The 27,477-nt window shown below is 48.3% G+C and overlaps 1 protein-coding gene across 2 annotated transcripts in view; it reads right to left on the minus strand.

The window, feature by feature from the left end:
- Nucleotides 1–26,523, minus strand: part of trabd2a (TraB domain containing 2A) — a 47,740-nt gene extending 21,217 nt beyond the window's left edge. For both annotated transcript variants that reach the window (XM_031578019.2, XM_031578018.2), the window contains exons 1-4: nucleotides 25,681–26,523; nucleotides 24,027–24,587; nucleotides 4,484–4,630; nucleotides 3,769–3,943 (exon numbers count right to left, since the gene is read on the minus strand). In XM_031578019.2, the coding sequence (XP_031433879.1) occupies nucleotides 3,769–3,943; nucleotides 4,484–4,630; nucleotides 24,027–24,587; nucleotides 25,681–25,788 (991 nt within the window). In that variant the 5' untranslated portion in view covers nucleotides 25,789–26,523. The remainder of the gene's footprint in view (nucleotides 1–3,768; nucleotides 3,944–4,483; nucleotides 4,631–24,026; nucleotides 24,588–25,680) is intronic.
- Between the last annotated feature and the right edge of the window lie 954 nt (nucleotides 26,524–27,477).

Consider the following 27,477-nt stretch of genomic DNA (forward strand, 5'->3'; position numbering starts at 1 on the left):
GAGGGCTGTGATGAGCATATCACTTTCAGGGTACGTGATGTCAGCATGGTGTAGTGTCTTCAAAGGGAGGTCTCTGTTTTCTTTATTTTCTGAGGAGATACATTCTCTAATATATGTGGTCAGCTATTCAAAGCACTGGAAATATTTTCTCAACTGAAACACTGGAAAGAAAAAAGGAAGTTGGTCCTCCAAATTCTGGTCAATCAGGACACGGAGATGCCTAACCAATCTAAAGCAAGGAGCACGCTGTTGATCATGTGCTCAGGATGCATGTATGTACTCGCATGCGGCTTTGAGTGGAAACAGTGTATTTGCATGTCACTTCGCTCAATATATAACACACACACACACACATCTACTCACAAGTCTTTTGGGCCTTTAGACTGCCTTATTTAAGACTGGGCGTTTCAAACTCACTCATTTTCCATTACCCCTCCTGGGGCAGAAGGGGCAACTAAGGACAACTCCACACAGAGCCTCCCTCTCAGCTGGTCGCCCCCAAAGAGGGACCTGGAAAAGCTTGTTGTGTACACGGACAGGGGTCAGTGGCTCCCCCCTTGAAGCCGTGATTGACAGGAGATGCGAGGGCCGATAAGCCTGGCTTCCCAGCTGCTGTTACAGGGCCAGGGGTGGCCCACGATAAGGCGGCCATTGTGGCTGTAACTCCTGTCTCTCTGTTTCCCCCCCTCAGGGGAGTAATTAGGCCACATTTCCCCTCCTCAGAGGGATGGTGGGCTACATACAAGTATGAGAGAGAAAGAGAGAGAAAGGTGGAGACAAAAAGAAAGGAAAAGATGAAGACCAGAGAGAAAAAAAAGAGATGGCGAAAAAACTACAAGGGTGAGAAAAGAAGAGTGACAGACAACAAGTAAGAGCTGAAAGACGGAGAACAAAAGCAGGGACAGAGAGAGAGAGCAATAGAAAGAAAGAAAGAAAGAAAGAGAGAGCGCGCTGTGTCCTGCATCCTGAGTCGCCCTACTCGGGGGCAAGTGGGCAGATCGCTTTCACTCACCTCAGTGGGCCGAGGGCCTCATAAAAAAAGCCCTGGGGGACGGCTGATGAAATGGAGTCCTTGTTAGCCGCGGCGAGCCCCAGTCCGACGGGCCCATTAGTCCGCCTCTGTTTTCACTCACAGACTTCCTGCAGCCACCGAACGCAGCAGACTGTGAAGACCTCCAGTCCTCCTACCCCTCGGACCAGTCGTCCTCGGGAGAAACCCGAGCCTCAGCAGCCCCCCGTGACTGGCCCTAAACTAGAGGCCAACGCGACACGAACAAACACGAACGTGCCCGAGAGAAAGCATTTGTCAGCGGAGACGGGGGAAAGGGGAAAGGAAAGGTAAAAGGAGCGGTGCACGTGAGGAATGAGGGAGCCCCGTAGAGCTCCAGGCGTAAAGCTGGAGAACAGCGCAGGCCATGCGAGTTTAAAAGGGGGAACAAGGCGCCCATGTTCTGGAGCCCGCGGCCCACAGTGGTTGTAATTTCATGCGCTTGATTTTCTTTCCAGGATTTCCCTTTTGATGGAGCACGAGGATCGCGCTAGGGGACCGACTTAACGATATTTCCCCACTCTCTCTCTCAAAAAAATAAAAACTCAATAAAAACAAAAGCAGTTGATTCAATATTATCCTCGTAATTGCCTCGAGCTTAATTCAATTTCACTGTCTGCAGACAAGCCCAGTGTGTCACTGTATTTTCATCGACAGATGTGTTTTCTTCTACCTACCTCCCTCCCTCTCCGACCTCCTCTGCCGTCTCTCCTCCCCCCACCTCATCTGCTTCTTGCTACAGCTGAAGAACCTCACTGTTGATCAACATTGCTCCCCTTTCCCTGATTGCCACCCTGATGCCAGGCTACAGGCTCCTGCGATGCCCATCAATAACCATCCAGCTCCCTGTGGCTCTGGGGTTGGAAGACTAATCAGACGGGTAGAGTGTGTGTGTGTGTGTGTGTGTGTCCCTCTCTCTCAGGTGTCAGCTAGGCAGGTAATTTGATAAAGAGCCCTTATTCCTGCACCGCAGGACTGCAAACAACCAGCACAATTCTACTAGGCTCCCCACTAACCAAGACAAATGTCGGCTTGAGTGAGTTGTGTACACACAGCATCAGTGAAATTACCCCCCACACACTCAGACACACACATGCACACATACACATTCGACAGGTTTGTCTGCGTTCCCTCTTTCTCTTCTTAAAAAGACCTCTCCTTATCAGCAATCCTTTCCAGAGACCTATCCTCGGTCACCGCGGGATTCTAATTGCTTACACCTTCTCTCAGGCATTCCTTCACCCACGGCTTTTTCGACCCTAGAACCTTAAGTGAGTAAGTTAAACAAACTATTGTGCAGGGCAGCCTCTATCTGATCACCATTTTCATTTCCGCGGCGTCAAACAAACCATTCGTGGCGTAGCACCCCCTGCCCGTGTCGGAGATAGCTTTGTGTAGACCCCAAATCTAATTATTCCTCCAGCCAGGAAAAAAATAAACTGCCAACTCCCAGAGCCTTTGGGTCAATAAAGACCACCTGTACAAGGCATGAACCTTTCTGAAGACTTCTCTTAACCACAATGAAAGGCATGGCAGGCAATAAGGCCCATCATCGTCGCAAGGCTGGCTGACTTCATAGCTCTCCACGGGAGTATGGGGAGGGAGTGGGGTAGGGGGGCGGGGAGTCTAGTAAATCCTCACCACTTTTGCCAGTGTCATTAGCGGGAAAAAGTGATGTAATCCCCTTTGAGAGCTTGAATTTTAATTTCACACCTATGGGAAGCACACTTTGAAAGCAGAAGGGGCATTTTATACGCAGCTGTAGCGCACATGATTGTGGACGCCATGAGGTGCTGGGCTGGGGTGGGGGTTTAGGGGTAAATGCCATGCTCCACTCAGTCCACAGGCTCTCCACCACTCGTTTTCTTGCTGTGCCCGGTTAAATTAAGTTAATCTGCCCAGTACCAGTCCCACCACCGCCTCCACCATCCAGCCACTTCACCCCACACCCTCGCCCCAAACGTGGGAGCTTTTTTACTGTTCGCCTCACCGACATGTCTGGTCTGAGAGAACCGCTGAGCCTCTTAGCGGAGACTTTTGCTTTATTCTTTCCCTCCGGCTTTAAAGAACTCGACGCCACTGCGCTCTGACCTAATGGCCGGTGCTTAAGCCTCCTTCTCCTCTGTTCTGCACGAGTGCCGTGGTCACAATGAAAAGGAATTTAAGTCATTTGTTCTAAGTACCTTTAATCAGATTTTCGACTCGTTTAATTTAATGCCCCGCTTGGGCCAGGGACCTGCTGCTGATCTACAGATGACCTGGCGGTGAACTGCGGGAGGCCGGGGCCCCGGCTGTGTAGAGCCGCTTGAAGTTGTATTTGCGAAACGTCGCCGTGATGAAGAGCAAGAGTGGGGGTTGCTGAGCGAGGTCAAACAGCCTTCCCCAGTTAGCCCATGCGCAAACAAACTGAGAGCGCTTTACTAGTTTGAAGCAGTTCAATGCAACTGGACTGATTTCAAAGAGGCAAAAACGATACAGTATTCACCTACTCATATAGCAGACACTTTTATCCGTGACTTTTATAGCTTATAGTGCAGGAAAGATACACAGCTATCAGTATGTAAGGCCCCCCGGAATCCAACTCATCATCTTTGTGTTATAACCTGTTATAACCACTCTGTTACATCAGCTTACCTGTAGGAATGATTGACATCCCTTAACACAGGGACATCTTAACAGGACCCTAATGTGACTATAACCCGTGTGACCTGTGACCTTACCGGCTCCGAAGGCGAAGAAGAAGCTCTTGTCAGGGTGCTCCTCCAGAAGGGCCCTCACTCTCTTCCCCATCCTCTCGTTGCGCTTGTAAATCAGCTCCTGTCGGAAGTAGCTGTCAATCTCCTGCGCGGTGATCTGCTCTTTAGGTGGCAGAGTGACATTATTAAAGTTGGGGACCTGCGGGGGCAAACGAGGTGGGACAGTCCGTTAGGAAAACCAACATTGAAACAACAAAACAAACAATTTGCCTTTATGCCCAGAATGTTCTTCACCCCAACACGTCTTTTATGTGGAGCTTGCAGGGCCAAGGAGGGTTTGCAGGGTGCTAAGGAGGGTTTGTAGGATGCTAAGGAGAGTTTGGAGGATGCTAAGGAGAGTTTGTAGGATGCTAAGGAGGGTTTGTAGGATGCCAAGACAATGAGGACGAAGGACAGGAGGAATAGTTGGAGAAGAACAGAGAAAGGAACTGTTTTCTCAATTATGCAAAGCCATTAAACACTACTGGCATAAGACAGCAGCAATGCATGCAGGCCAAGTCAGTTGCTTGTGGTATCACTAGGCAATTACATAATTGGTGTGGCGTGTGCTCGGAAAATTCCAGAGATGCCGCTGTAGTTTGGGAGTACATCGTAAGGTATCTATCTGCAGCACTGCTGCGCTTCAACTTCTTTATCGATGGGGGGAATTGAAAGAATCCATTCAACTGACTGTAGCTACCTGTGAAGTGTCATGGTTGAAGATGATGGAGTTGAGATCTCCACAGTTATAGTGCTTGATGAGGTCCTCGGTGGTGTAGGGGATCTGCACGCTGCCTGCTCTGAGAGACTCTTGCTGCAGAAGGGTCTGATTCAAGGCAAAAATCACCTGGGAGACAGAAAAAAAGAGAGAGATGGAGATATGTTAGTTAGTTATGCACAGTTTGAGTATCTTATATTAGTATTAGTGTTATATTTTGAGTTTCTATGTTTTGACATTGATCAGATCATTCCTGGTTTCCTGGTTCCATCTTTAGAAATAGTTTTATGACATTCGCAAAATCTTTATGACGTACACAAATCTGTTCATGACTGATAGAAAAACCACACAACGTTGCACAGACACGACATGCCCCTGCTGCTCATCCCGATTTCATCACCTGCGTGATTTTGGCACAACATGGCTGTTCTCACGACCGCCTCCCTGAGAGAGAGCCTGTATTCTGAGGTCCCTTCTGAGCTCCTAAACCCTGAACAACCTTGTGTACGGAGATTAGATTACTGGGGACCAATTGGAGGGCAACAATGTCTCCCTCACATTTTCCGCTTAGCAACTCTGTCAAATGGAAAGAGAATTAAGCACATTTGCTTCCAACCTAATTTGAGCTGTCAGACATAGGAGGGGAAATAGGACTTTGGAATCTTCGGTGTCATCAAAGACATGTGCATGTGAAAGTGAGTGTGCGTGTGAGTGTAACTATGTGTGTGTCTGCATGTAGGAATGTGCTCTAAAAAAACTACTACTACTACTCTACTACTGAACCTACTCTCTCTCTCTCTCTCTCTCTCTCTCTCTCTCTCTCTGTCTGTCTTTCTTTCACTCTCTGTCTTTCTTTTTCTTTGTGCTGTTTTGGCAACTCACCATTGTCCCCCCATGAAATTCTGCTGTGTTTCCTTGCTGGCCCCGGTCAGGCCTGCTGTTTCAGATTACCCCAGCAGCACCCTGAGATCTCCCCCGAAAAGCTCCTCAGCACCCCACGATTGATCACCAACAATGGCTCTAACCCTCACCCAAATAACAACTTTATTTGTTTCTCAACGGGGAAAATCAATCAAACTGACCCACCCTCCTCCTCCTCTCTCTCTACAAACACACACACACACACACACACACACACACACACTACCCCCACTCTGTGTGAGTGCCGCAGCTATGTTGGGCGGACGCAAGGGGCCGCATGAATTTATATTTCCCTGCACACCCGTGCGCGGAGGCGGCTTTTCATGTGTTGTTCTCTACAGTGCTCGGATGACACTCTCCGCCACGGCTGTCATTGTCGGAGCAATCGTATAGGAGAAGAGGGCAGGGCGCAGCAGATGCCATCTTGTCTGGGACAAAGGCTCCCCCCGGCACCCCTCTCCACTCCCGCACTTTCATCCGCCTCGGATCAAAGCGCTACTCTGCATATGAAAAGGGGCCGGCTTTATGCTGCTCAAATTAGCCTATCGCCACCCTGCCAGCCTCCCAGCTCCCCAACAAAAACCCCACACATCTGTTCCGAGCCACATCTTCAGGGGGCTTTCTGTGCCGGGCCATCCAGGGCCTTTCAGACCATTACATTATGGTGCTTGCAAGAAGGGGAGGCAGGGGGTGGTTTGGTTGGTGGAGGGCTTGGAGGATTGGGGGGGTTAGGATCATTCACACAAAAAAAAAGAAAAGAGGGGAGGAGGAAAGGAGGGGTGGTGAAGGTAGAAGAAGGGGGGAGGAGGTGGTTGAGAGAGTAAGAAGAAGGAGAAGAAGAGAGAGAGAGGGGGCGAGCTGAACGAATTACATTTCTTCCTGTGATCCTCCCACCCCCCTTCACTCTCTGTTGTGTCCTGCGCCGCGGGTCAGCGGGTGCATTTTCCCACTGCTCCCCCCGGTGCCCATTCAGGGCCGCCCCTCTCCAAAGCCCACTGCCTCTGAGGGGCCCGCGAGCACACACACCTCGCTCCAGGGGCCGCCGGCCATCAAAGCCCCCGTGGCCCTATGAAAGTCAATAATTCCCCTTTGTCATGGAAACAGGGGGGACCGAGTTGGAGAGAGGGAAGATATCCCTGAAAAAGTGAGAGAGGATAGGAGGGAGGAGAGAGTGGACTGGGCCACTTGATTAATGGCTACTCCCGAGCTGATGAGGCACCCTGATAAAGGTTCCCTTACTCAGACTTCCTGAAGTGGGTTCTTTAACCCAAAGTTCCTGAAGAAGTGGTTCTCTTACCGGCTCTGAGCAAAGCACAGGTGCTCCCACAGTGATGGCCTAGAACGCTATCTGCTCAACCGCTTTGTGTGCGGTATTAAAATGTTACGAAGGGACATAACTCGGAAATTACGATCGTTACTGTTTGGTGTCTCCTGGTGACTCCTGAGGAAACACAGCCTGTAAGGACATTTCTAAACAAACCCACAAATAAAACTGTTCTCTGAAATAAAACTGTTCTCTGAACTCTGAAATGAAATATTCCTTAGCCAGATTTAAAAATCATTCCCCTTTTTTCAAATAACCATAAGTATCTATAAATCACTTTCATAAACCAGAGTGGCCACTTAATCTCTATTATAAGCTAACAGCGTCCAGAATGCCAGAGATCTAGCTCTCAGCATGACTGAAACGGTGGAAACCTTTTACAGAGCAATAAACAACAACTCTGGCATGAGCCAAAAATGAATAAATAAATCAGTAATTAAGTTTCTGAATGACTGGAGCAGCACAATGAAAGCAGCTCAATGTGGTACAGCACTGGCTGATAACGCATTTCTCATGTGCCATGGAGGGAAGACAATTCAAAGAAAGTTCAAAATCAACTTTGGGGCAAAAACAGAACGACAATGAATTCAAGTCATATCAAACATACCGAACCTACATCCGTTACGTGTAACCCATTTACTACCACTACACTAGACTACTACACTACTGTGAAGGTACTAAACACAGGTCGTATAAACACCCACGCATACACACAGCAGGTACCGCGTGTGCTGCAGGTGTACATGTATAACCTGTATAACGTACGGTGACTGATACCATGACGACTGATCAATCAATGACCCTAAAGATGGGCTTTGATGCCCGAGGTCCCTTCAGTTCCAAATCGCTCCGATTTCGTTAGCACAGGCATTTCTTTTCGGGGGAATCTCTTGCTTGACATGATCTGCACAATGACTCTAGCAGCCAGACAGCTGAACAGCCTTGGCCGCCTCCCAAGGACGAGTGGAGGCTTCCAGCAGCTTCTCTCTCTTTCTCTTCCCAGTGTGTTGGGCATGAAAGATGTTATCAAAAGAAACCTAAAACGCTACTATGGTTTTGGCTGTGCACGAGGTCAGCCAAAAGACTCCATTATCCTCCGGTATCAAGAGCAGGCTTCGGCGGCGAGGCCTTAGAGTGGGGATCGTCTGAGCTGGGACTGTACTGGCACGTCCAGTGATGGCTACATTTCTCCTCTGTCAACAGCTGGGTTTGACGGACAGCTCCGTGGCCCTGAATTAATCGACTGTTTAAAGCATTAGCCCTTTCCTCCCAAGAGCTTCGTCTTTTTTTAAGCATGGTGATTGAGTACACACGCTGCTTTTGAATTGGATGAGACAGTGGCAACCACAGGATAAAACATGCTCTTTGAAAATGCCTGATATGTATGATATAATGGGTTAGATATTTGATTTGAATGTTGCCAAGAGCACATGGGGAGGGGGCACAGCAGTTAAGACTGATTTTCAGTCGACGTTATTGGCATTGCAGACGTTCCAGACAAAAACAAACACCCATGTTGTTGGGTGAGCAACGGAGAGTTTGAAAGGAAAGAGGTGGGTGGCAAGGGAGATGGAGACCAAGAGTGAGAGAGAGAGAGTGGGCTGCTTAATGCGGCCTCCGTGAATATGGCTCCTCATAAAACGCATTGTGGGACGCCTCGGTTCGAAAGTAAACGTGCCCAAGGCTAAGTGGAGAGGAACCCTTCTTGAGCGGAGACCGTGCCCTGCTGCAGGCTAGTTGATGTTGGCAGCCGGTGAGCCGCGGCTCTAGCTTGCGGTTGACGACAAAATCCCATGTACTTGCGAGAGCCGACTGGAAGCTGCACAAAGTGGCGCGCACAACACCCTCCACCCTCTACCCTCCACCCTCCGCTAGCACTTGGATCTCCTCCGTCGGAAAATGCCTGGTCTGTCTCTCGCAGCCCTCTAAACTTTGCTTTACCTCTCCGAGCAACTGTCACGCCCTCAATCACTCACTCCATCGCTCGCCTCACTCAATCACTCACTTGCTTGGTGTGTCGGGACAGGGGTTATGCTGGCTATTACCAACAGCCTGTGTTATTGCAGACACACACACACACACACATATACACACACCAGAGTCGTGTGCCACCCACAGAAAGAACCTCGGCTGAACCAGGACAAAAAAAGTCAACCAGCGAACACAGGCATTGCGGAGCGTGGCTCGCACAAAGCCGAGATTCACGGGAGATTGAAAAGCACTGCACGGAGCCAAGAGCGCCGCAGGCACCGGGGTTCTGATGGACGGACCTCCGGTCTTGGCCATGTCGAAGGAGCCAGCGCATGTGTGCTTGTGCGTGTGTGTGTGTGTGTGTGAGTGTGTTTGAGTGTGTGTGGGATCCAACGTGTTTTGGAAGAGGAAGTTCGGAGTTGTTTCGTTTCAAGAAGGAAAGCTCTGGCGCCGGATTCATGTCTCGTTTCACGCATCGCACCTTCTTCAAAGCCCTGCCTCGGTCCACCTCTGTCCCATTAAAATACACTGCTGTAAAACACATCCCTCTACAGCACGTACAGCTGCCTTCAAATAAATCACAGCACACTGTCCCCAGCGCTCTATCCTTTAGAAAGGAGAAATTCTTTTAATGTGGTGTGGTAAATTCATTTAATTGGACATGATTTGGAAAGGCACACACCTGTCTATATAAGGTCTCACAGAGCAAAAAACCAAGCAGATTGGGGGATAGCTTGACTTTTCATGCTTAAATGGAAGAAGTTTGAAACAACCAGGACTCTTCCTAGAGCCGGCCGCCTGGCCAAACTGAGCAATCGGGGGAGTGGAGACTTGGAAAGAGATGTGACCCGATGGTCATTCTGGCTGAGCCCCAGAGATCGTGTTTGTGGAGATGGGAGAAACTTCCAGAAGGACAACCATCACTGCAACACTCCACATGACTGGGCCTTATGGCTTGGAGTTGGCAAGAAAAAGCACCTAAAGGACTCTCAGAAATAAGATTCTCAGGTCTGATGAAACCGAGATTGAACTGTTAGGAACTCAATTCTAAGCATCATCACCTGCCCAATACCATCCCAATGGGGAACCCTGGTGGCAACATCATGCTGTGGGGGAGTTTTTCAGTGGCAGGGACTGGTAGACTGGTCGGGGTTGAGGGAAAAGCTGAATGGAGCAAAGTACAGAGATATCCTTAAAAAGAACCAGGTCCAGTGTGCTCGGCACCTGACTGGGCCAAAGTACAGAGATATCCTTAATAAGAACCAGGTCCAGTGTGCTCGGCACCTCTGGCTGGGCCAAAGTACAGAGATATCCTTAATAAGAACCAGGTCCAGTGTGCTCGGCACCTCTGGCTGGGCCAAAGTACAGAGATATCCTTAATAAGAACCAGGTCCAGTGTGCTCGGCACCTGACTGGGCCATAGTCTCACCTTCTAACAGGACAACTAAGACAATGCAGGAGTGGCTCAAGGACATCTCTGTGAATGTCCTTGAGGGGCCCAGCCAGAGCCCTGACTTAAACCTAATCGAACAGCTCTGGAGATACCTGAAAATGACTGTCCACTGACGGTCCTCAACCTAATGGCTTGAGAGGATCTGCAGAGAAGAATAGCTGAAAATCCCCAAATCCAGATGTGCGAAGCTTGTTAAGTCATACCCAATAAGAGTCCAGGCTGTAGTCGCTGCCAAAGGTGCTTCAACTAAGTACAAAGTAAAGGGTCTGAATACTATGATATTTCAGTTTTTCCTTTTAGATTTAAGATTTAAAGATTTAAGATTTAAACGATTTTAGCATAATGCTGCAACATTAGGGGTTTGAATGCATTGTGTGGTTGTGTGTGTGTGTGTGTGTGTGTGTGTGTGTGTGAAAGAGAGAGTGTGTGTGTGTGTGTGTGTGTGTGTGTGTTTACTGTCAGCATGTCTGCCTGACTGAGCAGGAGCAGGTAGGTGTGCCAATGAGGCATTGAGTTGGAGCCGGAGCTCTGGTTTCTGTGGTGTCCGGTCTTATCTCCCTCCACTCACTCCGGGGTCCAGCTTTGATCCCGCTTTCCCCCTCGACTGGCCCGGACCAGAGAGGTGACCCCTGCATTCCAGCGGCACTAACGACCCAGCCGAGCGAGCGCTTGCCGCCCCAGATTACCACAACAGGCCTGGAGGTCACACTCCAGCGCGCCTTTGAAGATTTCGCCTACGATTCTTATTTCTCTCTCTCATTCGACGAAAAAGCCGAAAGCCCAAAGTACGGAACGTGTGTGTGAGGTTTACACACACCATACACCCATCACACGCGCTCTTTTTGGCAGCGCTTCCTCCTGCTGCATCTCTGGTGCATCACACTGGTGGGTTATTGGACGATCCTTTCTTCAGTAAAAAAAAATAATAAACCTTGCTTATGTTTTACTACACTACAGACATCCCTTTGATTATTCAACCGTGGCGAGCCAGCAAGGACCATCTGCTCCATGAATACACCCACACACTCACTCACACACACACACACACACACACACACACACATGCATCCATGCACAAATAAACAGACCGGGGCCCTGAAGATTGACAGTTGGCCGGGAGAAGTGAGTGTGTGGGCAGGGAGCTGACCTGCTCGTCTCCTCGGGGCCGCTAGAGTGGGCTTCTGTCACAGTAGTGATGGGGAGAAAATAAACACGCCGGAGCACACAGGGACGGACTCACAGGCACGGGCAGGAGGGAGCTCCGCAAGTACACACTGGGACTGTGGGCTTGTGTGTCGGAGACCACTGCAGAGCCAGCGGACGCAGAAAAAGAGAGAGGGGGGGGGGGGGGGGGGGGAGAAAGAGAGAGACAGAGGTGTGGAAAGAGAGATGGAGAACAAGGAAAGGAAGAGGTGGAGAGAGAGAGAGACATACAGAGAGGGTGGAAAGAGAGAGACATAGAAAGAGGGGGGAAAGATAGAGAGAGAGAGAGGTGTGGAAAGAGAGATGGAGAACGGAGACAGGGAGAGGTGGAGAAAGAGACAGACAGAGACCGGAGGGGAAAGAAAGAGGTGGGGAAATAGAGAGGGTTGGAGGAAGAGAAGGAGCAAGCAAGAGCAGAGAGATACAAAATGACTGAGGTAAAAGGAGAATAAGTGAGATCACGGCCAGAGCCATCGAGTGAGGCCGTCTGCGGATCCCGTGTTTCTCCTGGTTTTGCCACCACATGCCGTGAAAACCTCAGCGGCTTCTGTTCAGCCTCTGAGGAGTGTGTTTGAGGAGTGTGTTTGCAGTGTGTCACATGAGTCCCACCTCAAACCTTGATGAGATCGCTGCTGCCCGCCACCGCCCAAACATGCACACACACACACACACACACACACACACACAAAACTCCTCTCAACCCCCTTCAGAAAAGAGAAATGCATTCTTGCAGGGCCAGCGTTTACCTTGGTGCGTGGCCACAGACAAATATTTAGGCTGTCAGGAGGAATCAGCCTCAAACACAAAGGGAGCTGCAACACACCGGAGACTCACGGCCCTCCTGAAGGCAACAGGGAGCACGCCGAAGAGCCAACCACACCGCAGAGACACGAGGAGAGGGAGAAGAGAAGAGGAGAGAACACTGACAGGACAAGGACAAGGAGAATACATAATGAGGACAAGAAGATAAAGAAGCACGTGGTAGATAGAGAAGAGTGTGATAGTGAGCTGCCACTCTGGTCTGACACACTTTTGGAGTTTCAGGTAAAGACATTTTACAGCCTAAAGAGTCTACGGATGGAAGCTGATATTCATTAATAAAAAGACCCCACTGGTAATATTTCCTACATCACATACACTGCAACACACTTCCTCATTGTGTTTTTAACTGCTAGCAGCATCATCAAAGTGCTTTTCTCTCTCGGCTCTTTGACCAGAGAAATGTTTTCACTGTCCTGGGCTGGCCGCCGGAGCGGAGCGGAGCGGAGCGGAGCGGAGCAGAGCCTGAGCTGTTTTAATGAAGATGCTTTCGCAGGCAATCCCACGTTTGACTCCTCGGTTGGAGGAGCCCGCGCTCTAAAGGGGGATTAGGGAGATCAAAGGGCCGTGGGCTCCAGAGCAGACTGGCATGCCTGCTTCTCACAGGCCCCGCCCCGACCCACCCCGCCCGCCGCAAGGATGACTGTGCGCTTTTAACGGGACACATCCAGGCCAGTGGTCTTCTGCTCGCCGAGGTGCACACACACACACACACACACACACACACAGAGGCATACACTCACACATTCACACACTCATTGTGATGCTTGCAACCCCCGCCGGGGTGTACAATTTCATGCACATTTGTCTCCTGAAACTCAGCAGCCCTACATCAGCCCTCTACACCATTCCTTACAAGAAATGCAGTGCAGTAATAGTGTGCAACGCCACATTATACACAGCTCTTACTGTACATGTGTTCATGTATGAATTTGTCTGAGTGTGTGTGTGTGTGTGTGTGTGTGTGTGTGTGTGTGTGTGTTTATTTACTTATGCAAAGGAGTAAGCCCGTTGGAGTCTATATTTGCCAGTATAGTGCATATTCTGTTTATGTAGGCAGCAGTCACTGCCCAGCCCATGAGCATCCATCAGCATCTGCTAGCCAACACCCGGGGTCGCTAATGCACTTCCTGTTTTGACCCCTGAGCTCCCAAAGGTCAAATAAACATGCTCCAGTTTAACTCCGCACAATGAACACAGATGTACACACGAAAGCCCGCAAGAGGAGAGGCGTGCTGGTGGGCATTTGTCCTGCAACACCTCCTCCGGTCTGGGCAAACGGACACCTCCTCCGGTCTGGGCCAACGGACACCTCCTCTGGTCTGGGCAAACGGCGGCATGCTTGTGGATTTTTTCATCGTCTGAGGCTCCCCCCTATAACAGACGTGGGTGGCTGGGCAGCCGAAACCTAAATAAACTCACTGGCGGTCCCCACAGCGGCCAATTGTTCTTTCAATGAACACTGCTGGAGGATGGGGGGTGGATTGAGCAGATCTAGTATAGCTGGCATGGGATGTGGTGGTGGGGGTTGTTCGTGTGTTTCCCTCTGGGTGCCACAGCTGTGGATTGACAAGACAGAGCTGCCAAACACAAAGTAGACCATCCGTGCGCTCCAGGACAGGGGGCTTCCCGCCGCTACTCTACCCCTAGCTCAGGTCATCAGACGTGGGCAAGCCGCTCTCTGATCAGCCCCCTCACACTCACACAAACACAAGCAAGTCCTGGATTCTGCCTGTGTGTATGTGTGTTGGAAAATATCTATGGAGTAGCCCTTCAACCTCAGAAGCAGTGAGTCTGCATTTGGCCAAAGCTGATGAACCCTGTGGGCTGTTTTGCAGTGAGCACCATAGACATATATACATAGACGCCCCATTGTGTCTATGGTGAGCACCACTCATATGGAGTCTGCTCCAGCTAACCACTACAGCAGCGGCAGAGTGCTACAATCACCACGCACAGCTGAGGCTAGGGGCAGAGCACATCCCACGCTTGTCTGTCGGACTGCTGTCGGATACTGTTCATACTTGAAATAGACTCTGATGGTTAAGTGGAAGCTACAATGAAAGTTTTTAAGAGGTTTGAAACAGGCCCCAAATGTTTGGGTAAGAGGGAGCCAGAGAGGGAGGGGGACAGTCGGAGAGAGGGACGGAGGGGAGGCCTACAGCTGGGAAACGGGACAGAATGGATGGATGAGGGGCCTTCGGCAGGAACCAGAGAGAGAGTGAGGGAGAAAGGGAGAGAGAGGAGATGAAGAAAAGGAAGAGAGAGAGAGAGAAAGGGAGAGAGAGGGTAGAGATGCAATTAACTTTGAGGGGAGAGGAACAGTGGGCTTCTTGTCAGAGATCTACAGCTTTTATGAGGTCAGCTACCAAATCCAGACAAAGACGCCCCATCCCCAAAGACAAACAGTCTTTGGGTGTAAATGACCCTGAAAGCGCAGGCCGTTTCATGTGAGCGTGTGGAATTCTCTCGGAGCGAGGACAAAAAGTAAACAATACAAGCAGGCTTCAAGGGGGTGGGGGCATGTGTGTGTGTGTGTGTGTGTGTGGGGAGGAGGAGTAGGAGGGTTGTAAGGGGTGCGTGCTTTCACTCCCAGGGCTTGTTCTTGAGACCGCCGTTTTACAAGGTAGAAATGGAGGCAAAAGGAAAATGTGACAAGCACAAGGCTCCCGTGGGGGTCACGCTACACACACACACACAGGCGAAAGACAAGACAGCGGATGAGTGCTTCATTTCAGGAACACTCCCGGAGCACTTGTCCGTGCGGTGGACAGAATTTGGCAGGGAAACATTTCATTCTGGCCTGTGTATGCATGGATGCCCCATCTCAGTCTCCGCTGGGCTATCCTGACAGTCAGTTACTGTCTACTGCTGTGGGATTCAGTCTTTTCAGGTCAGACTTTGTTGTTGTTTTGAAGAAATTCAAAGTTGTCAACTTCTTCAAATTTCAGTTATGCGATACACTCTCAGCCTGCAGGATGTAGTTACAGTAAAAGGGCATTACATTTAATGCGATTCCGTTTGAGCAATACTGCAGTGGATGTTTGCTGACTGATGTTTGTTCCAGTGGTACCGTAAAAAATCATTATGCTCAAACCACATGCCTGTCAACACAGGTTAGTCAGAAGAAGAAATGTTCCTGCCCGCCAGGGACGGGGGGTACGCTATTAACATAAAACAACTGATAACCAGCCACAAGGACACGCTTCGAGAGGACCCAACACAAACACCTTTTACTGAGGAGGGGGGGCGCTTCACTGCACTGAGACGGCAGTGTCCCCAGCCGTAGCCTTCCACATAGATCATTCTGACACACACTCTCAGGCTGTCAGATAGTCCGTCCAAAACAAGCTAAGAGTGCCTCAGTCAACAGCTGGAGGTGTGAACTGCCCATCTGCCTTTGACTGCACATTAGCCATGTCCAACACGCACTCCCTGCCAACCTCTTCCATCAACAGGCCTCTCTCCCCCCCCCCCCCGGCTTCCTGGACAGGTATCAGATTAAAGATGGATTATCAGGCCCTTTATGAAAACACAGCACTTCGCACACATACACACAGAACGAGTGAGAGAGTCTGTTTGTGTTTCTGGCGTAAGTGTGTTTGAGTGTGTGTGTAAGTGTGTGTGTGTGTGTGTGTGTGAGTGCAACACACACACACACACACACACACACTACATTTCCTTTCTGCACGCTGCACTCCAAGCAGCAGACCATCACATTTGCAGCGTGTCCACATCCATGTCTGTCAGCCCGAGCAGCGCTGAGGAACACGCCCCGCTCGGCAATTTGTCAGAGGGCAGCGTGTTCCAGCGGCAGCAGATCTTATCGGAGACGCACAACTCCCACTCTGTTCACCTCGCCCCCTTTCGATCCTGCGCGCTCGGAGCCGAGGCATCCTGAACTCACCCCCCCTAACTCCTGTGCTCTCGGAGTGGAGACATCCTGAACACACCCCCCCCCCCCGCGCGCTCCTGCGCTCTCGGAGCGGAGACATGCTGAACTCACCCCCCCTTGCTCCTGTGCTCTATGAGCGGAGACATCCGGAACTCACCGCCAAGCGTTTCCAATAAACTTCATATTAATCAACAGCGGGGTTGTGCTTACTGAGCCTGACCAGAGAGCAGAGAAATTGGGGTGATTGGAGAGTATCTCATAGCAAACGTCAAGTGGTTCTCTGTTTTTGTTTGTTTGTTTGTTTGTTTGTTTGTTTTAAACGAACGCCACAGGATAGCGAGTGTTGGTTCAATGACCTTCGGTGTTCTGAAGTGAATGGTGCACAGCTCAGGGTTTTCCTCATGAAACGCGACGCAGGAAATTTGACTGCCAAGCGTTAGGAAGTTATTTTTTCGGAGGAGCCTTTTTTGGGGTGGGAAGGCGTGTTAAGCCAGCTAGCGCGCGTCTGCATCTGATAAAAACCCCACCGTGGCGTGTGGAAAATAACTCCCTTTCTAAATGCTTCTTTGAGGGAGGAGGAGACGGAGAGTGTTGATTCTGGAGACCGGTCACAGAGGTGACCTCTCGGGGTGCGTGCTTCTCTTCCTAATATCCTCCGAGAAGATGTCGACGGGGATGTCTGAAGACGGTTGCGGCGAGAGATGAAAGCGCACTCCTTTTCCAACTAAATCACATCAACATGTTATGTTCCTGTTTGTTTAAGAGCATTGCAGAGGTTATCAAAGCATTTGCACCTGTGGCTCCACATTTCACTTCACACCGCATGCTTTTTTCATATGGTTTGCCTCTCCCTTAGAAAACACTCCAAGATCCAAACACCTCCAGCAAGCATGCTATCTGACAGAGTTCTCTCTCTCTCTTTCTCTTTCTCTCTCTCTCTCCCTCTCTCTCTCTCTCTCTCTCTCAAGCATGCTATCTGACAGTTCTCTCTCTCTCTCTCTCTTTCTCTCTCTTTCTCTCTCTCTCTCTCCCTCTCTCTCTCTTTCTCAAGCATGCTATCTGACACTGAGTTGACAATTACAAAATATTTTGGCCTGTTTTTCTTTTCTAGCCCTATGGGCTTATATTCTAAAGGTCTCACTATGACTAATGACTTAATGTGCAATAATTGCTGGTGAACCTATTAATAACAGCACAAAAAGACGCTGTTACGTCTTAGAATTGTTGCATACACCAAAATGTGCAGACACACACACACACACACACACACACACACACACACACACACAGGCAGGTAGTAATGGGAGAGCTACCATAGGTCAGTGCAAATGAATCCCTCAGCAATTGTCACATTCACCCCAGCTGCACTGGCTGAGAACAACGGGGTCAATGGTGGCCTTTAAAGAGCTTCAAATCCAGCTGTAATGACCACCTCGTCTGCGGGGTCAGGAGCCCCTCACTGCTGGGCTATATATGGGATTTACTCCTAGTGCAGGACAAGAGGAGCCATGGGCTACACACACACACACACACACACACACACACCGCACACAGCACACACACACACACACACATGCTCCACACACAGCATACACACACACACACATGCACCACACACAGGATACATACACACACAGACACCACTACACACACATGCACCACACACAGCATACATACACATACAGACACCAATACACACACACACATGCACCACACACAGCATATATACACACAGAGACACCACTACACAAACACAGGCACAACGCACAGCATAGATACACACACACCACCATCACACACACACACACACACACACACACACACATCTAGACACAGAAACACAGGGTCAAAGGCTGTTGCATAACGCAAGCTGGAAACCTAAAAAAAAAGACCAAACTGAAAAGCGAACGGCGGAATAAATAGCAACACTTAATGTCATTAAACACTTTGCGTAATGTATATTAGGCAGTGGCAGAGGGGCTGCCAGGACAGGAATATCAGTAATTACATCTGCATTTTGGTGCCTGATGATGTTGGTTAGCTCTGCTTCATCTCATTCCCGCTCCTTTAACCTGCCGCTAATCGCTGGCTGGATCTAGCCGAGTGCCAACAGCCATTTGAGTGGTAACAGGCTCAGTTACACTTCACAGGGAGAAGAAGGCTTGATTTGAGTGCTTATATATTCCCTGAGAAACTCGCTGGCAGATTTAGTTTTTAGGAACTCTGAACTTCACACCTAGAGGGGCGTGCTGGTTCTTTCCAAGCACTACTTTCCTTTGGCTGAGGTGATGTTTAGTCAAACGCAGGGCCCAAAGAGAAGAACATCTCTGAGTCTATTTCTCCTCACACACACACGCACGCGCACACACACACACGCCCGCGCGCGCTTACACACACATTTACTGTAAATACATGACGCACACATTCACAAACACTGTGAATAATCTATAATATAATCATTAATCTGGTATAATTAACACCCGTACTGATAGTGATAGAATGTGATGCTCACTGGTTTACTATACCTAATCACTAATCGGCGATGGGGCCACAACAATGTGTCCTGACAGTCATGTGATCCTCTTAGCACTATCAAACCTTACCACAGAGCACAAGGCACAGGCTCATACGGGTTTTTCCATCATGTAGTGGATGTAGTGGATAGTAGAAGTAGTTTATGTACAAAGTGAGATATCACAAAACAAATGACATGACATATTTCATATCTCTTCCGTCTTCCGTTCTTCTTCTTCTGGCACTGTAAATCGCTGTCTCACTATTTATTGTTTCTAACTATCTCCCTCTGTCTTGTTCTCCCCCCCCCCCCTCCTCTCTCTCTCCCTCTCTTTGGCAGGTACGTTTTTGATGGATGGGTGCGGCCATAGAGCCCTGGGCTGAGTCAGAGTCTCAGACCTCTGTGACCTCGTTGACCTCTACTGGTAAAAGAGGACAAGCTATTAAGCGCACCCCTGAGTCAGAGCAGGTTGTGTTACAGGACCAGGAAGAGCCGATGGCGGCGTTCAGCCATATCCGTCCCTGAGGGGTCAGAGACCCGGCTCTTTGGTTCCCACAGACTTTCCTTTGTTTTGGACGGAGAAATAATCCACAAAAACAAAATATTCTAACAAGCATTCCTAGTAATACGTACTGTGGGGAGGGCGATGGCCATCTGGTTGATATCTCTTATACACACAGACAGGCCACGGTGGCATTTGTACTATCTGATAGCTGTCTGTTTGGCCAACAGACGTGGAGTAACCAGGCACTTGCCTGTGAAATGTATCTGATGCAGAGAGGGGGGGCTGCGATGGCAGGCTTTCCGGTCGAGAAAGGTAATACACCAGATGTGGGTGTCATCAGCAGTGTGTGTGTGTGTGTGCGTGTGTGCGTGTGTGTGTGTGTGTGTGTGTGCTTGTGTGTGTGTGTGTGTTAATTGTGTCACTCAACACTTTCATTCCCTGGGGCAATCTCGGGTGATCACAGGTGGGATGACTTTCAACTGCACTCAAGGGGAGGGAAAAGATGACTATATGACTGCACAGTTCAATTTGCAATGATTAAAATAATCACAGTTATGGGGGTTGGGGGGGGGGGGGGGGGGGGGGGCACAAAGAGTAGGAAAACCTGAGCACACGTCCAATCAAAAGCAGCTGATTGCCTGTCAGGTTCCACCAATCAGTCTGGCCAACTCTGACACAGGTGTCGTGTGTAACAGGAGCGTTATGTCAGCAGCCCGCCGCGCTCACACAGCACAAAGGAAAGGCCCAGTCAGCGAGCGTTTGAACGGAGGCATTGCCAACAGTGACTCCAAAACACCCGTCAGCAACAGGAGCGCACGCAGGAGCACAAGATATTATTAACCCCTTAACACCGCTGAAACCAATCGTGGGCCGTTAAAGGAAACCGGCTCGGGCCCTTTTCTTTAATAAAGAAATAGCCGGCAGACGCTCACTGTTGCAGCGCAGGGCCAAGAGACAAATGGAAAGGGGGGGGGGGGGGGGGGGGGGAGAGACAAGTCGTCAAAGGAAGTTTCCACTGCATCTGATCCCTTGTGGCTGGATAGGTAGAGCTGGTCTCCAATGCCAGCTGCTCGGGCTAGCTGCTAGTTAGACTGATTTCTCTGTGCGTCAGAGTTGGAGTCGAACTCCTGTAAATCGTTGACACGAGTCTATTAAGTATTTGCTCAAAGGAATGCAATTGGAACCACCTGTGGTACAGCACCATGAAAACAAGAGATTTTTCACTTGAAAACAGTGAATATGAGATAGTTATTTACCAGAACAAGGAACTGATGGAATGTAGCGAGGCGGCAAGCAAATTGGAGTACAAAACAGCCGGATACTTTTGAAGAGTGCCTTATGACATCAAAATAGTCTGTTAACTCCATTGAAACTGCAATTAAAGTGACGGAAAGTAAGACTGTCACTTTTCATTTTGGTTCTCTCCGGGATGATTGCATGTTGAAACGTAATTAAGAACTTACTGCAAAGATATCCCAATATAAAGTCTTATACGACTAAAAACTAATGCTGAGACAAAACCTCTGACACTTTTAATGTGGTATGCACTGTGTTTAAATTGGCCAGTGGGAAGCCAAGTTATATTGTTTTAAAAAACATTGGAACTTCAAATGTCAAACCACTTATTGTTACCATTGCAATGCTCTGAACCCTGCTGGAAATGTATGTTATTATAAAACAACTGCTATTGGGTAACTTTTGACTAAAATTATGACTGACACTAGGAGTTTTTTTTTATCTGAAATGGGATCCTAATCCTATTCTGAGCTGAGCGCTTGAATAGGAAGCGGGACGGGGAGACGGCTGGAAATGGGTTTGAACAGGCATGGGTAGTGGACAGAGAAATTAGATAACATTTAATGCTGGCCGGAATCTTCCGAATCAAAAGGAAGAATGTACACTGGGGGTTTGTTCCAATTCCGATGGAAACATCACTCGTTAGGATTTAATCTGATTACAAAGCGGTTCGGACAGATTTTCTGCGGTAGGCAAACTTGCCAAACGGATGGCCGGGTGCCCAAATTGTGCCCTAAGTGGAAAATAAGGACCACCATTGTACTCGTCAACCTCCTAAGCCCCAATCATACACTCACACTGCTGCAATCAACGCACTCTCACCCAAGACCATGGAACTCGCTTGACATTTGCAGGACTGTTGCTGTATTGTTCCTGTTTTCTTGCCACATATTGTTCTTGTTAATGAGACCAGTGAGAGAAGTCGGGCAGAACAGGAACCATTTCTTAACGTACTCGAGGCATTTTAAAAGGCTTCACAGATAACAACCCTGAACTATTTCCTTCAAGACAATGCCTGTCATGACTAAGACATCATTTATAATTCATTCAACAAAACGAAAGTCACTGGAGCTCTGACTGCACACTGCAGGATTTCCGTTCTTTCAGGTTACTCAGCAAACTGGCCTCTGAGATCTAAAAGCAGGCAGGGCCAGCTCATTACTGTGATCCACTTTTGGACGGCTAAGTTCACATCTTTCTGCTCCATTTCTCTCCCACCACAGCATAGATTTATGCGTGTGTCTAAAGAATGTGGTGAGGCAAAGCACTGGTTTCTGCCTTCTTGTCTTTCTCTCTCGACAGCCCAACGGGGCTTTCAGCACAAAGGTCACTTCTTTTGCCATGGAAAATGGAAGTGCCTCACTCCTGCACTGGGAAAGGATATCATAATTAAGATGAAATGATGGCCTTTTTTTCACTTTGACTTTTTGGCATGGCCTAACTCAGGGAAGTGTAAAAGTTTGTTTGGTTTGGTTTCGGGGAGCAACCCTCGTATCTGAAGCCCCTGGGATCGCAGTGCAGTGGGTAAAAAGGGGGCAATTTAATCTCCCCTCCTAAGAGGCGCCATCTGTGCAAACGCAATTCATCACTATTGGATGGGTTTCTTTTATATTCGTTGAAATTTGGCTCTGTGATTATTTTTTCAAGGTTTGGAATTATGCTTAATACCGCAACGTTATAAACATTAAAAACACTCATGGAATTCAGATTCGAGGCATGCAGCTCAGGCGCCATAGGTTATTAAGTTATCGGGCCATTTGTTAAATGCCCTAATTGTGCACTTCAAAAAGCTGTCAAGACTAAAAGACCACTGGACCGCTGGATAAAAGCTGTCTTAAAATAGTTTTAAAAAACCATTGATGTCACTGCATCTGTAATCACGGCAATGTGAGCTTTCCCACAGGGGCATGCTGTCTTTTCAGAACCTTCTATCTCTGACTCGGCAGAAAGGCTGTCACAGGGTCCCTTCACCCTGTGCTGACTGGGTGAGCTGTAAAGTCGCTGTTTAATATTTCCCCCGGACCAAACAGGAGTTCTCTGGGTGGATCTATTCACACTGCCGGGGCTGCGAATCGAGGCAGAAAGTTGAGTTAGATGCAGAACCCAGAAAACGGGGGGCCAAATATCGAGACCCAAGAAAGCGATGGACTGTGGTCATCCTGGTGCTCATCTATGGCTGTTCTCAGTGCATCGGGCAGGGCAGTGGAGGGGTTGAAGGGGGGGGGGGGGGGGGGGGGGCGCGGCCCTCAAACTCTCTGGCATTACGAAACCGAGACAGAGACATTCATCATTTTTCTACGGACCATTACTCCCACCGACAGCTTGAGCAAAAACATCACTTTCATTACGTCAAAGTTCCACTGGGGCCCAGAATGTTCCGTGCAATCCCTCCATGGGCACAAATCAACCACTTCTCAGCACTGGGCTACTTCACTAAATGAGCTAATTGAAGAGCTAATAGGCAGGGTGGAAATGATGCAGAACACCGCAGTCAAAGACCAACATGATTTGAACTAAGTTAACTACAAAGTTGCTCATTCCAAACCTGGCCTGGTCCCTGGCTGACCTATAACAACAATACATGAAGTGTACTAATGAATTGTCACTGTCCGTAGTGATCATTAGTCTTAGGGCCAGTACACTTATCAGTTCACTTGGCTGCACAAACCGAGATGTCTTTGGCACAACGTATCTGATCATCCATCTGGTTCTGCGATTTATGTTCATTCCTTGCCATTGCATTGGAATGACATAGAGGGACTACTCCAGAGCTCTGCTCTTAAATTGTAATATTACTGTGCTATTTATGTTTGGGTGGCTTTGACTGTAATCTCATAAGAAAAGGCACGGAAGACATTTTGGCTGTCTGGACAGGCCGTCTGCCTCAGTGTTTTAAATAGCCCCTGTCTGGCTTCTGGGTGTCGGGAGAAATTGCCATGTGTAATCCCCTTAGTTCCGTTGGCGTATTAGCACAAATTCCAGCAAACTCCCCATGATTTCGGTGTAACCGTGTGCTCGGAGGGATGTGCATAATTGCGCCGTCTAATGAGCTGACTTTCAGCTGTGCTGGAAACAAGGGGGTTTTGAGTCAAATTCAGACGAAAACCATTAAGGTCACATTTATCTTAATAACAGAGGACACACCAAAGCAGACTATTTGCACAGCTGATGCCATCCACACCTAGCAGGCGCTGCAGTCACACTTGAGCGTCTGGATCTGTGGTTGATTCTAAGAAAAATGAACCCCTTTTTCCTTCCCACACCCAATAATCCAAAAAGACTAAAATTATATGAAAATGCTTTAAAATGTGACATCTGTGACCCTGCACTGCGAATGCATTTAACTTCTCTCATTTGGGGGGACACCACTCCTAAAAAGAAATGGCTCTTTTCCGGGGCCCTCGAGATCAATTTCAAATGCAGCTACAGACGGTAGAGCTCTGTAAAAACCACTACTACACATCCTGATGGACATCCAATCAATCAAAATATCTCTTCTCTAACAGGATTTCTTAAAAGCCCACTACCCTCAAACTGCAATCACGCTGTTTTAAAAAAGGTCATTCACAGAGACAGACAGACAGACAGACAGACAGACAGACAGACAGACAGTTTCCTCTTACTTGGGAGAAGTTGAGCCTGTTGAGTGGGTGGCACTGCTCCTCCACCATCTCCACGGCGCCCGTCCCCTTGCGCATGCGCTCGGCCTCCTGGGCTAGGTAAAGGTCCAGCACGGGCACGCCGCGCGTCTTGATGTCGGCCTCGGTCAGCGAGTTCACCATCAGCATCACCCACACGGGCCGCTTGCGCTCCCAGTTGCCCGCGATGGCGTTGAACAGGTAGTCGGCGTACAGGCCCTTGCCCCGTTGGTCCGGGGTCATCCACGAGGGCATCATGAGCTTGACGTACTCCAGGTGGCGCTTGAGGCGCCGGTAGATGTCCCGGGGCAGAACGTCCTGCAGGTTCTCCCCCTGGGGCAGCAGCTGGCAGCTGGTCAGGGCCGAGATGGTGTGCGGGTCCGTCAGGTCCAGCTCGAAGTACACGATCTGGCTCTCCTGGAACGCCTTCTTGGAGTTTTCTGGGATGAAGTCCCAGACACGAGTGTAGGGCACGTGGATGGTTCCATAGAAGTAGGAGGGCGGATCTCGCTTGATTGTCCACAAGAAGGAATTTAATTCAGTTTGCTGTGCAGATGGGAGAGAGAGAGAGAGAGAGAGAGAGAGAGAGAGGCATTAAAACTGAAACTTTGAGGGGTTTTTAACTTAATAAAAACATCAGCAAGCATTAAAACAGTTTATGTGTTGGCATTTTATATAACACATGTTTGACATTGAATTAAATTGACTTTAAATGTAATGTGAATATTTAAAGAGCAAATATGAACCTGCATGATTATATTATATTATATTGCATGCTATACAGTGTGTTGTAGAATCTACAATGTGTTAAGAATCTACATCCCAAATATCCCGTTTGAGTAATGCTAATTATATGTACAAATCGAACCTTAGCCTGACTTAATGTCTGTTAAATAAAATAGGCTATTAACAGTTTCGCTATGTTCTTTCATATTCGTCTTACTGGAGACAAATACCTTGCGCAACGCATTCACTTGAATATCACCAGCTTCTGGCAACGCCGGCATGAACTAAAAACTTGTGTCGTGGAAAATGTTGATTCTGAAGTTGTTAATTAATATGTCAGCCGACAGTTAATTCGACAGTTAGTTAGTATCTAATAAGGGCAACACTTACAAGCTCCTCCATCAAGACAATACACGTCGCTATGGCCCACCACAACTTTCTGAATACTCCATGGGAAACTATTTGACAGTTTAGTAGTCTAGCACTTGATAGGAAATAGGAAAGGCAGAGAATGGCTAAGCAATTGAATGTTCTCAATGTATATTTTGGGCGACAATATAGCCAGTTTGTTGTTTCCAACAACAATCTTAAGCCATCTTTTCCCGGACACAGTCATTGTAGCCTAGTTGAAGAGTGCAGGTAGCCATTCATTTAAATAGCCGGACCCGGTTCTTTTTTTCCCCCTTTTTTTCTACAAAACAAACAAAACTCCTAAATTTGTTTCAACTTATCATGTTCATGGTTGTTTCAAAACAAGCTTAATAGGCTATATTTACAGGTCCACTGTTTAGTATTTAAAACTAAAATGTTCCTTCCATAAGACAATCAGACTACTTTAGAGAGTGACAAAATACAGACCCTACAATATGACAGGGCAGAGGGGGATTTATGACAGACCTTTTCGAACACTTACTTTTCTGTTAAGCTCGCAGTTCGCTGAATCTCTGAAGCTCCACGGGTTGGCTCTTACCAACAATATCAAGAATGCGTGGATAAATACGCCCCAAGTGACCAGCATCATAGCTTCAAACGTGGGCAATGTTGTCGCAACGTAGCGTGAACGTCTGTTGTCTTGTCCAACAACAGTTTAGAACTATCAAAGTTATTTCCCAAACTTTATCTCCGACAAAATTTCACATTGTCTCCTCAGTTTACTTGCCATTATGTCGTGGTATTACTACTTTGATAAAGAGTAATTAAAATGTACGTCCTTGGCGAGAGTAGCTATAGCATTATGTTACTCTTGTCGGCCGTATTTTCGTCCCGACCCGTTTGAGATTAGCGCTGTAGAAAACTGCGGCTTATCGTCCTATACAAGTTGAAATAAATGTATCCTGAGCTCCGCTGTGCTTCACCGAATCCACTACGTTTCTTCTCCGTAAATCACTGAATGTGCACGCAAAGCGTGGAGGTTCCTCTGCAACAGGTTAGATGCTATGTATCGCCTCAATGCGTCTCTCAAAAACTTAGAGTAACTTGTGTAAACCACTCTCCACCGACAGAATGTAGCCAGAACAACTGAAGATTTCCGACTTGATTGATTCTGTCGCGCAAATACAGGTTTCATCAGCTCGTGCCATTCATTAAAACTTCTGCTCTGTGCGCTGTCCCAAACTCCGCTGAGCAAACCTTTCAAAGGTGACGGGTTTCGCTTCTTCTACTCGTATATCTTCAGCCTGGTGGAACCCTTATTAGACGCCAAGAATGAGTTGCCGAGGTACGTGCGCATCACTGTCAGAAAGTGGGAGCCCTACCTACCCCCAGCCCCCCCACACACACACCCCTCGACCCCCGCCCTCCCCTGCACACTCATACTGTGCAATAATCTGATTAAAGCATCTGAGAGCCGCGGGTCATTGGAGGAGGAGCGGAGGCATTCATTCACTGTAGGAAATCAGTGAACAGCTTTTCAGAACTTCATCAAGGAATCCACAAGGGAATCTTTAAATCCACAGTTAACAACAAGTGTTAATGGCAAAGATGTGCCAATGTTTTAGTCATCAAATGAAAGCCCGGGATCATGGCAAGTGTTCTAAAACACAGAAGCCTATCCAGAATGAAAAATCCAAATAAAATAAGAAAATAAAAATATCGGCGTCTGGGGTCTTTATTTGGGCTTATCTGAGTAAATGATCGGCCTGTGTTGGCTAATTAGCGAAGCCGCAATAGGCGAGCCCGTGCGGGGTGTTGGATATCCTGTTGTTACATTATGTGCCGCTAATGCGCTACAAACCACGTAGCATTAACATGAGAATGCGCACGCTAAGGAGGCTATTGAATTTCGCCTGTAAATTGCGTTTTTCACACGAAGCAGCTAATGCATGTTGATGGAGGTTTCTCTGTAGACGTCTGCGTAAACAAAATATCCAGAGGGGCGAAGGTTGGGGAAAAGCAAAGGTTGGAACATTCTGAGGGTATACAGGCTACAAACCTTTCAGGCAAGATTCATTAACATAACAACAATCACGGAATAATTTAAATAAGCTTTGCCTGTGAAACAAAATGAAGAGCAAGCATAGCTCAACATTGTAAACAAGACCATGCTGCTTACGAATGTGTGTAAAGATACGTTTGTGTGTTTTTGGACACGTGCAGTCTATCTGTGATAGCTTGCGTGTACCATGAGATGTGACTGAAAATAAGAAGGTGAAATGAAAAGTTTATCTTGTTTATCTTGACACTTCGAAAACTATTTCCCGAAGCCCTGAAC

The sequence above is a fragment of the Clupea harengus genome, chromosome 12, assembly GCF_900700415.2.
Source record: "Clupea harengus chromosome 12, Ch_v2.0.2, whole genome shotgun sequence".
NCBI lineage: Eukaryota > Metazoa > Chordata > Actinopteri > Clupeiformes > Clupeidae > Clupea > Clupea harengus.